Source organism: Hippoglossus stenolepis, chromosome 6 (genome assembly GCF_022539355.2).
Source record: "Hippoglossus stenolepis isolate QCI-W04-F060 chromosome 6, HSTE1.2, whole genome shotgun sequence".
Lineage (NCBI taxonomy): Eukaryota > Metazoa > Chordata > Actinopteri > Pleuronectiformes > Pleuronectidae > Hippoglossus > Hippoglossus stenolepis.
The window spans coordinates 5,501,511-5,513,321 of NC_061488.1; the positions used below are offsets into that span (position 1 = coordinate 5,501,511).

The 11,811-nt window shown below is 41.7% G+C and overlaps 1 protein-coding gene across 1 annotated transcript; it reads left to right on the forward strand.

The window, feature by feature from the left end:
- The first annotated feature begins 698 nt into the window (after nucleotides 1-698).
- nt5dc2 (5'-nucleotidase domain containing 2) lies at nucleotides 699-10,858 on the forward strand. Its single transcript, XM_035159972.2, has 14 exons — nucleotides 699-1,092; nucleotides 3,118-3,302; nucleotides 3,379-3,453; nucleotides 3,550-3,605; nucleotides 4,051-4,144; nucleotides 5,600-5,728; nucleotides 6,148-6,208; nucleotides 6,302-6,404; nucleotides 6,515-6,616; nucleotides 7,254-7,335; nucleotides 7,509-7,595; nucleotides 8,601-8,741; nucleotides 9,185-9,249; nucleotides 9,796-10,858. Exons 1-14 carry the CDS (start codon nucleotides 744-746, stop codon nucleotides 10,055-10,057), a joined length of 1,791 nt encoding a protein of 596 aa, XP_035015863.1. The 5' UTR covers nucleotides 699-743; the 3' UTR covers nucleotides 10,058-10,858.
- The last annotated feature ends 953 nt before the right edge of the window (nucleotides 10,859-11,811 follow it).

An 11,811-nucleotide genomic window follows, 5' to 3' on the forward strand; every position in this document is an offset into this window, starting at 1 on the left:
AAACTAAAGTTAAAAAAGAAATCTGTGTTAAAATATTTGTCTATGACCTTTGAAGAGAAGGGCCTGACGTTATTATGAAACTTGCATAAAATACAAAAACACTCCTGCCGCATGTTTTGTAATTTAAATAATATACAGAATGCATTGAAGAAAAAATTATAATGATAGTATACCTGAGATATTTGGAGAGGAAGTGGTACATAAGTATAAGCAAAGAGGATTAGTTAGTGATTTCAGTGAAAATAGTGAAGATATAAATCAGCTTAATGTTCTTTTTATAGTTATCAAATTGAGTGATTTAAATACTAATTATACATCATTCTGCAAAATAAACTTTAGCCTACAGGTGAGCAGTAGGACTCATAACAGAATTTAAATGAGAATATACCTGAAACAAACCAAAAGAAAACTTTACATGACATATAGATTAAGTTTCAAACAAAACAATAACCGATGTTAAAATATTCTCCTTTACATATAAAATATAAAGAAAACACTCAAGTGAAATAAAAAAAATATCCAAATATGATAACAACAGATTATTATTATGTTTAGAAAATGTTCCATGTGGCTGTGACATTCAGCTCCGGGGTTGTGATTGGCTGCGGGGTACTGGAGCCCCTCCCCTGTGTATAGTTGGCATGGTGGGGGCGTGGCTTAGGGCGTGTTTTCATGCGCTCAGATAAAAACCCGAAGCTCAGATCAACTCTTTGTTTCCCACGTGTTCACATGGGGCCGTGGAAATGTCTCTGAAACGCGTGAGCAGCGCGTTGAGCCGCTCGCTGTGGAGCAGGAGGAGCAGGAGCCCTGCGGTCAGCGGCTGCTCCTCCGTGCACAGGCTGTCGGGAGCAGCAGGAGCAGCAGGAGGAGGAGCAGGAGCAGGAGGAAGCTCCAGCTCCGACCCGGACAGGCCCGGTGCAGACGTGCCCTCGTCCACGGAGCCTCCCGGGGCAAAGAAGCGACCCAAGGGGCCCGTGGGCGCCCCTGGTGTCGGTGCCGTGAGGAGGCGGTCGTACACCTCCACCGCAGCTCCGGTGGACAAGAGGTCTTATCTGTGGGCCCGGTACAATGACCTGAGGCGGCTGGTTCACGGTAAGAGCCCCAGCGACCCCCGGGTCTCCCCAGGTCTGTCCCCGGGTCTCCCCCTCACAGCTGCGGGGAATGTGACCACGTCAGCAGGGCTCCATGTTCCCTACATGCACCATCTTCTGCCCTTTTGTGAACAAGTGTGGACATTTTGTTCCCTGCAGGCTTTGATTGTGTGTGTGTGTTGGTGTGTGTTGGCTGCCTGCCTGTCTGTCTCTCTCTGTCTGTGTGTGTTGGTGTGTCTGCCTGTCTGTCTCTCTGTCTGTCTATTTGTGTCTGTGTGTGTCTCTGTGTGTGTCTCTGTGTGTGTGTGTGTCTGTGTGTGTGTGTGTGTGTGTGTGTGTGTGTGTGTTTTGTATTGACCAATTTTGGTTCAATACCATCATTGTTGTTCTTTCCAGCCGGATCAGACAGATGGCTCAGTGCTGCTGTTGCTTTCTTTGTGCCAAACACACTTATGACCTAATTTGAAATAATGGTTTGTATTTTTTAAGATACAAGTCAATAACAGAAGTGAAGTCTGTGGCTTCATCTGTTCTCCTGAAGTTTATCTGCTTCTTCTAAAAACATCCCTGACCCCAGATAACAACACACTAACTTATAAGTTAAGTATTTTGACACCACAGCTAATTCTGCTGTTATTAACCTGATCAATAAATAGAAATGAAATGCAGCAAAACAAAGCATGCAAAATATAGAAAAAACTATAATAATAATAATACCTTTTATTTGTGTAGTACTTTTCAAAACAAGTTTAGAAAGTTACAGACTTTGAAAAGTTTTGAAACAGGATAAAAACAAATAGACTGATTAAAATCAAGCAATTAAATACAAAGTTCTTACTAAGTTAACTGTCACACAGAGGACGGACATGTGAACAGTTTTTGCAGGGAAGCAAAATAAAGTAATAAAAGACAAAATAACAATAAGATAAATACACAGAATAGATTAAGATGTGTATTTACAAAATAAATATACAATAATAAAATGATAATACCCATTATGAAGAAAAATCTCTCTGAAGTGTAAGTGCACGAGCGAAATATACAAAAGAAAAATACTTATTATATATCTGATGCCATACCATGCAAACAACATGTTTTAATGTTTCAGGTAGAGCTCATGTAGCTTCTGTGTTTGCAGTTAGATTGTTAAACTTGTTGAGATGCATCATAATTTATAAACTGTGATTAAAAAACACTAAATCTGTGAAGCTTCTAGTAAGTTTAGGATATCTGTGTAATACATGCTGAGGAGAACAGTGGAATATAAAACTACTCTAAGTGCTGTTGTCTTTAATATTCATATAAAAGCTGTTTCTCTCTCAGTGCAGAGCATGAATCCTCCACCTCATCAGTTTAGTTTTAAAGCTGCTCCTGCACGTTCAACCCACGTCATAGATCTGAGTGACTCAGCGTGGAAAACCAGAAGCACTCCCAGCAGCAGAGTGGCTGCAGGGAAACCGTGCAGCTGCCGGGTCGCTACACTCGTGTCTGCTGCCGCAGCCGCAGCACTCACTGAACATGAACTTGTCCCGGGACAGAAAGGCCGTGTTCCCTGTTTTCTCCTGTTGACAGTGATATTCCCTGTGATCACGATCCAGCCACAGAATGTGACGCTGTTTCAGCCCCAGATGGCAAACGGTTTGTTTGTTTAATCTGTGCCCATGTGTTCGCTGCATGACTTTGTGCTTATCACAACAGCGGCTTGGACAACTGACTAAGTAGATCATGAAAAGGACCTTGTTTACTGGAGGTAATCGGCTCCCACTGATACTGTACATACAATGTGTTCGTTTTGGATCAACACAGCTCGGTAAAGTGTCAGATGAGATCTTAGCAGCAGCACATTACGCAACCTGCAGTGAGCAGGCCAGCTTCACTAGATTGAAAACATCGTCACCGGGTTTCACAATAACAGAGAACGTTACTGATTTAGGAGTCACACAATGTGGATGGCCTAATCCTACTTCCCCTTAAATTAAATGTCGCGTTCCCCTGTTTTCGCTTCGTCATTGTTTCCCTGGAGCAGACCTGATCCCCCCCGGTGCGTGCAACCTCCTCAACTCCTCCACCATCTACGCCAACAACGAGGTCAGCCTGGCCGAGGTGGACATCTATGGCTTCGACTACGACTACACACTGGCCCTGTACTCGAACGCTCTCAACACGATGATCTACAACACGGCACGGAGCTTTCTCATCGAACACTTCAAGGTGTGTTGTTGTTGCAGCAGTTGCATCAGATCCATCAGATTGTTTTCACATTCAGATGTACTCGTGTGTTTGACAGTACCCTGAGGGACTCCGCAAGTACGACTACATTCCCAACTTTGCTGCTCGGGGTCTTCACTACGACATCCAGAAGGTAAATTCTTTTACATCACAAATATCCCACTGCAGGAAAAGCAAGTGCTGAAACAGTCAAGAGTGAAACTTTCTTTTTTTTTTTAATCCTGCACAGGGTCTTCTGATGAAGATTGACGCCTTCCACTACATTCAGCCTGGAACTGTGTATCGGTAAGAGGCTGAGTCAGGGCACAGGAAACAACTGCCAACATCCTTTCATGTGAAAATCATGACCATTATTACAAGGAGGATGTGTTTGAAAGCAGGATTACACAAAAACTACCGGAAGGATTATCATGAAACCTGATATGAGGTCGTGGTGTTAGTCAGGGAAAGGAACACATTCAATTTTGGAAGTTTTTTTTATTACATTTCCATTGATTTTCCCAGAGAATGATTCATGGATCTTGTTGGAAAAACACAGGCACATTCATGGGACTGAAATCTGAGTGTGTGCAGCTTGATTGAATTAAAGGAGACTGTTGGGCCTTGGCGGAGCTACGTGCTTTACTGAGTTAATTGTTTTCAGCCACATTAATATTTATTCAGCCTCTTTATTTACATCCCGGCTGCTGAATGCGACATCACTGTTTACATCCATGTTTAATGTTCCCAGCGGCCTGAGTCCTGTGCCAGACGAGGAGGTCCTTCAGCTCTATGGAGGAACCTACCACGTCCCCCTGCAGCAGGACAGTGGCTTCTATGGGAAGGTGAGCAGGATGTCGTTTTGTTTAAACAGTTATTATATATATAGTGTAGGGTAATGTCAATACAGCTGTGTCAGACAGTTTGAATATCACTGGCTGGGGAGGTTTGAAGAACTTTTTAAAAAGTTGGGTGGAGAGAGCAGATGATGTTTATCAGTTATGTTTGTCTGTTAATTAGCAGGATTACGCAAAAACTACTGGACCGATTCTCACAAAACTTGGTGGAAGGATGTGGAAAGAAAACTTTCTACAAAATTTTGTTGCAAATCCATATTTCTTTCTCACTTTCCTTCATATTAAAAAAGATTGTGCTTTTTTCAACATTATCCTTGATTTTCTCAGAGAATAATTCACGGATCTAGATGAAAAACACCAACATTTTTAGGGGACTGATATTTGAATGTGTGAGATTTGGTGCAGAAATCAATAAAAATACGGATCCAGTGAATTGAAATGTGGTTTCATGTGGGGATTGTAGTTTTATCTGTTTGCAGATAATTACCTTCACCAAGCAGGTTGTGTTTTCATGGTTGGTTTGCTTGATTTGTGTTATACATTTTGGGGCGAATCCAGGATATATATTTTTTCTACTTTCCTTAACATTGCGAGATCGCACATTTGTTGACATTCACAGCAATGATTTCATGATCTGCTTTGTTTGCTTTGCTTTAGCCTCTAGGTTTGATTGATTTTAACTAGACTGTTGGTTTTGCACTCTACTTTCTGAAAGTTTTTTCTCAGTAAAACATTCTTGATTTGGCACAGATGAGAAAACCTGTCTCATCACTGTGGGCTCAGCACATCTGTATGAATCTCATCGTGTCGCTCTCAATCCAGGATGTTAGTCCAGGATTATGTCTGTAACCTTCCACAGAGATTTTAAATGTCCTGCTTCATGTGGCTTTACTATTACGTAAATCCTGATGGTAAATTTTGTAATCTCACTTGTTCCCTGGTCAACATGACTCAGCCGGAAGACGGCGTCACAGCCCCTGAAAACATGACCACAGGAACTCTGGGTCCAAAAAACCTTTTAGTGCAGATTTTCTAATTTTGGACGAGTTCAACCAAGAGAAGCAGAAATCTGAATTAAATCTGACAGTTAATCTTATTTATTCCCTCGTTTCAGAGAATTTTCAGTTCAGAATCAGATGTTTGGAATAAATAGTTTTTGGTTCATCAGGTTTTTTTGGAGTGTTTTCCTGCAGCAGGACGTTTACTTCTCCTTCCTCTAATCCCCCCCCTCGAAGCTGTCACATCCAAAATGTAATCTCATTTGAGGACTTGGCTTTGTTTTCAGCGGAGCCTCTCAGCGGGCAGAGGTTGAAATGAAAATGGGTTTGAATGTGATTAAGAAGTCGTTTCAAAGAGCACAGAGTCACAATGAATGTCAATTTTACAAGTTCACAAACTTTCACTGAGGAATTATCAAGCATTAAAATACGTTTCCTATCACAGGGACCGAAGGTGAAGCAGTTCATGGACATCTTCTCCATCCCCGAGATGACTCTCTTGGCCGTGGCAAACGATTTCTTCATCACCAACAACATAGAATATGATCCAGTTCACCTCTTCAAGGACGTCTCCGTGAGTTCGCCCTGTGGCTCTCGCAGTATTTAATGTCTGGCTCATACTGAGAAACACACAGCGCTGGTTTATTTCAAAGGTTTTCACACACTGGGATTCTCAGGAATCTGCTGAGCTCAGCTAAAATGTTTGAAGTGAACTCTCACGGGTGGAGCAAAGAACAATACACTGCCTTCTCCTATCCTCTTGTGGCTGAGGTTTCCAGTTACGAGGCAACACACTGCAGCAAAAATATATAAGATCTCAGTTTTAAAAACAAGAAGGATCTTAGGCTTTCAAGCACTTTAACATAAGGAATCATTTATTCCTGGGCAGCGTTAGCTCTCTGCAGTAAATACTCCAGTTAGATTTGGCGATGAACCATGAAAATGTTGAATAACACAGATCTGTTCCCTCCTCAACGCTTCTTCAACCCACAGGAAGCAATCGGCATGGTTCACCTCAAAGGCTACATGTACAAGTGGGTGATGCAAGATCTGGGTGAGTTTCTTATCACTGGGTCGGCACACTCGCATCATGACATGACTGTTGTGCTTGGTGCCTCTAAGATTCCCTTCGTCTTTCCCCCCCCAGATAAGTTCATCCAGCGAGGAGAGGAGACGGACGCCGTTCTGCACCAACTCGTCAGGGACGGAAAGAAACTGTTCCTCATCACCAACAGTCCCTTCAGCTTCGTGTGAGTGGGATTTACCTGCAGTGCCACGTGTTCCCGAGTCAACTCTGACTTTAATGAGAGTAAACAGTTGCCCTCTGTTCCACCTGTGTTTGTTTCTCTCGGTTAAACAGGGATAAGGGAATGACATACATGGTGGGGAAGAACTGGAGAGACTTCTTCGACGTTGTCATCGTGCAGGCAGACAAACCGCACTTCTTCACCGACTGCATCAAGTGAGTGAACGGTTTGGAGAAGGAACAGCGGTCGTCTGGATAAGAAATCTTGTTTAAAACTTAGAGGAGCTCAGATTAAATCAAACCTAAATATATAATATATAAAAATTCTTCATTAAAATAATAAAGTAAGTGATGACAGGTTATGTTTGGTCGTTGTCGGTCAAAGATGTATTTCCCCATTTCCAGACTTCACGCTAAGCTAAGTTGCTGCTTGATTCTACAGATGTGAGATTTGCATTGATCTCCTCATCTAACTCTCAGCAAACCTGCCATGAATATCAAACTGTTCCATTAAAATAACTAAAAACAACTAGACAAATGTTATATGTATTGTATACTTGTGTACTTACATTATCCAGAATGTTTCCATCAATGTTCAGACCCAGAAAAATGCCCAATTTTATTCAATTGTGTTTTAATTGCGTTGTTTTCTTCCTTCCACTCATGATGGATGATGATTATTCGTTGGCGTTTGCTGTTTAACGTGAATAAAACTTTAATCACCTCATCTGAGAACATGATTTGCGCCTGAGTAGCATCAGGTCGATTTTCATCAGCAATGGTGGTAAAGACGACATCTTTTAGATTTGGAGATTGATCTTTCTAACATCCTTCACACTTGTTGCTCTTCCAGGCCTTTCCGACGCCTGGATGATAAAGGAGACCAGCGATGGGACAAGATCACAAGTTTGGAAAAAGGACAGATCTACAAACAGGTCTGTGTTACTCATCTGATGAGTTAATACCTCATGTTCAAGCTCCCTCCCTGTTTCTCGCTCTATAATTAAAGCTTTGTTCTTACTTGTTGTGACCGTGACACACGTCTGTACTTGTTGTTGTTTGATGGAACTGAAGAGAACATCTGGTGGTTTGTGGTTTTTTGCTGCAGGGAAACTTGTTTGACTTTCTCCGGCTGACGGGGTGGAGAGGATCAAAAGTCCTTTACTTTGGAGACCATCTCTACAGTGACCTGGCTGTAAGTGTCAAAGCACTAGCATCACTCACGCTAACATGACATTACTGCAACTATAATTATAAATGTTAGTAAATAAAATCATAATTTGCCATTATACTTTTTTGAAATACAGACGCACACACACTGCCAGATGCTTTATATATTTATATTCTTTAAGTACTCTGTTGTGTGTCTTATGAGTCAGGGAACTTTATTGTCATAGCACAGAGACAAGTTGCTTCACACAAGAAGAAGAAAAGCGTCAGTAGAACATGTAACACATTAAAAAGCAGTTAAAATACACTTTAATCTGATTTGAATACATATAAATCTTCTTATGCAATTATTACAAATAGACAATAAAAAGACAATAGAACAGAAAAACAGTCTGTATGCAATAATAAGAATTACTGCCTCAAATTCAATAGAAATATATTAAAAGTGTTGCAGAGAAAGCAAAGAGCATAGACAACAGAGAGCTGCAGTGTTTTTAAATCTGATTTAAAGATGTGTGGAACACGGTGACTATAAGTTCTGACTCAGGGTCAGTCTGAGACGACTGCTTTCTAAACATCTACTGGGTTTAAATTCTTCTAGCAGATCAGAAATATATTTTGTCTCCAGATTGTCAAGTGATTCATTAACCTGCAGCAACACACTTTTATTTTTATAACTAACTGCAAACCCAGACACAATAAAGATGAGTGGATATGTAGTTTTTATAAGATAAGTTCCCTCTTATCAAAAGGGAACTCACACTGAACCTCCCTCCTGTGAACCAAATATACTCGTCAGTGTTGACAGAAGACACTTTGCTATATTTCCTGTTTGCAATATTTTCTCAAGCACATGCAAACTTGTAAAAAAAAAGCAGATTAGAAACCAGGTTACTCGTCTGCCTGGGGAAATCCGGGTTTCCTCTCTAGAAATCAGCTCACTGCAGAGAGCTGACTCCTACAAGCACATGTAAACACGCTGATTGTACAGGCTGCAGGTCGACCAAAGCAATTTCACACTTTGCTGCAGGACCTGATGCTGCGGCACGGCTGGCGTACGGCCGCCATCGTACCCGAGCTGGAGCAGGAAACCAAAGTGGTGAGCACAGACCGCTACGCTCTGAGCCTCACGTGGCTCCAGGCTCTGACCGGCCTGATGGAGCGTCTGCAGGTGAGGATCTCACACCACGACTGGTGGCAGCATGACTCATATACTTCATTTGTACAATTTCAGTACTTTTCCATGTGCAGTCCTGTTTACGTTCTACTTTATATTGCTATTTTCATATTTCTCTTGTCTATATTTATATTTCTATATTTCCTATGTTTATATTGCAGGTGTACGTACATATAATTTTTTCTTTTCCCCTTTGCTGTTGAAACACATCAAATTTCCTCGTTGTGGGACTAAAATAGGACAATTTTTTATCTTAAGACAAAAACCAAGTCCAATCCAAATGTGTTCAGGGTAACATCTGTTAACAAACATCTGCTGGTGTGTAAAAGTGTCAAACTGATAAACGAAGCAGTTGGTTGGTGGGGAAATTGTGGTTTCTCCATCTTTATGTGATCAACCTTGATTTCTTCATCGTGTTGTTTTCCTCATTATCGCAGATTCATCGGGACCTTGAGTCGAAACAGGTTTTTCAGGAATGGCAGAAAGAACGAGAGGAACTCAGGTGAGTCCTTCGCCTCCCAATGAACTCAGTGACCCTGAATCTATTTGTCATGTACAGTATAAACCTTGATGCACCCGGGTTAGGTCCAGGTCTTCAGTTCTTGTACTTCACTTGAGCACTTGGTATTTCTTACTGAGTACTTTGATACTACACGCTCTACTGTATTTATTGGACAGCTATAAATACTTGTTACTCTGTACGCTGGGATTTTAGCCTTAAAGCCTAGAATGAGTATATGACATTTTTTTTACATTTCATTAAACTACCCAACAATATGTAAAATATTTATAAACAAGTCCATGCCAACAAACTAGAACATTAAAATGTGCCTGTTAATGGATCAGTCACAATTATTTAAGAATAAATAATGATGAAGTCTGAGGCCGTTCTCTCTGCCTTGTTTACTTCTCAATGCCAGAACTTGTAATTTGAACTTTATGTTATTGCTGCTAAAACATTGAACGTCTTCATCCAAATTAATATACATGAATTCATACATTAGAAATCACATAGACTCATGTTGACCCGAATCTTCTCCGTCTCCAGGATCATGACGAAGAACTTGTTCAACCCTCAGTTCGGCAGCATCTTCCGGACGTGTCACAACCCCACCTACTTCTCCAGGCGCCTGTGTCGTTTCTCAGACATCTACATGGCGTCCGTGAGCTGTCTTCTGAACTACGACCTCTCGTACACCTTCTACCCGCGGCGCACGCCCCTGCAGCACGAGGCTCCTCTGTGGATGGATCAGCTTTGCACCGGCTGCTTGAAGACGCCGTTCCTGGAGGAGATGTCTCACATTCGATGAGAACCTCCCTCTCCTCAGATACTGACTGATTTCTTAATGTAGGACTGGTGAACTCTTGAGATGAATTTTCATAAAGCAGGGTTTCCGTTTTTTGCTGAGAAGGTGACGCACAACTTCCTCCACAGCATTCCCCTTCCACTGAAACCCCTTTAAACCGAGAAGAACCTTTTAAGAACCATTAAAATGTTCCATGGGCTAGAGCCACGTCATTACATCACTGTAGACACCAACCTCTAAGACTATAGCATCTCTTATTAGTTTCATCAACCCAATAAATCTACAGACTACATAAGTCTAAACAGGCTGCATTTATCAAGCACTGCTCGAGTCTTGATGATCACTCATAGGGCTTCACGGTACAGTTTTACCCTCCACCCATTCACACACACATTCATACAGTGCATCTGTGTGCACGCATGCATCAATCACACACTGCCGGCACAGACAATAGAGGCAATTTGGGGCTCAGTATCTTGCCCAAGGGCGCTTTGTCACGCGGAAAGGGGAAGTCAGGGATCGAACCGCCGTGTTTCTTGTTAGTGGACAAAGCCACAGCCGCCCCACATAGCTCTGTTTTAGATATATAATGCTTGGTGGGAAAGGGGGGAAACAGTGACCCACTTACAAAGGGAATGCACTAGGGGGTGCTGTAGATTTACTGATCTCCAGAGAGAATGCAGTTCATGTTACATGTTGAGGCACAAGACTGACAGTCTCTGGTTTTCTAAGTATTATGGATCTGCTGAGCAATAATGACGCTAATGTCGCACAACTACAACAAATAAAAAAGTAAAATCTGAAGCCGCTTTGTGTTGTTTTCTTCATATAATGTTCACGGTTTTTTTTTATGTAAAATGTTTAAGTGACAGTAAAGCAAGTTGATTCAATAATTGATGAATTATGAAAAGAGTCGTTACATCCGACCGCTGAGACCAACCTTTGATTAATTCAGTTCATGTCGTGAGTTGTGCTTGTTTCCTCCAATTTTTTTAATTGGTCGTTTGGTTGCTAGGCAGCGCAGCATCCATTCATCCCCTTTTCCCTCAGCATCGCAAACTCATTCACTTGCAGCCGCCCGCCTGAAGACATCAGCAGAGGTACAGTACTGTGTGCATGCTCTAACCCGGCTCTAACCCGGCTCTAACCTGGCTCTAACCCGGCTCTGCTCAGTCAGATGTTGCAGATGGATGTTAACGTGGGGCAGTGTTGTAAAACAGCTTCGGCTCGATTTAAAATAACCGGAGCAGTGAGAATCCACAGCTCGGTTGAGTTAGGATGTGTTGTCCCGTGCAGGGATCGTTTGTGTAGCGACTGTTTAACACAGACATTTGTGCATTCTTGATGCGGGTGATTATTAATTGATAAATTCAGCCTCCTCACTGTGAATGAAGTCTGTGAAATAATGTGTCGTTGTTGTTGTGAGGCAGCCGTCTTTGTTCAATGCATCTTTATTTTCTCATGTACTCAACTGCAAGATCCCAAAGTTTGGATCTGTGAGAAAACACGTGACGGGTCCACTAGCAAATGACATATGGTTCATTTGATAATTCATGTGATACCTCACTCTTCTGGTTTTCTCTAAATAAGATAAGATAAACTTAATTGATCATCTATGATGGGGTAATTCCCTGAAGCTCTAGATATCCAGAATGACATGGACAAGAGGACACGTGAAAGTATAGAACAAATAGATATACAGGTATTACGGTTATTTATATTATTTGTAGAGTTCATGTATTATGCAATAATGATAT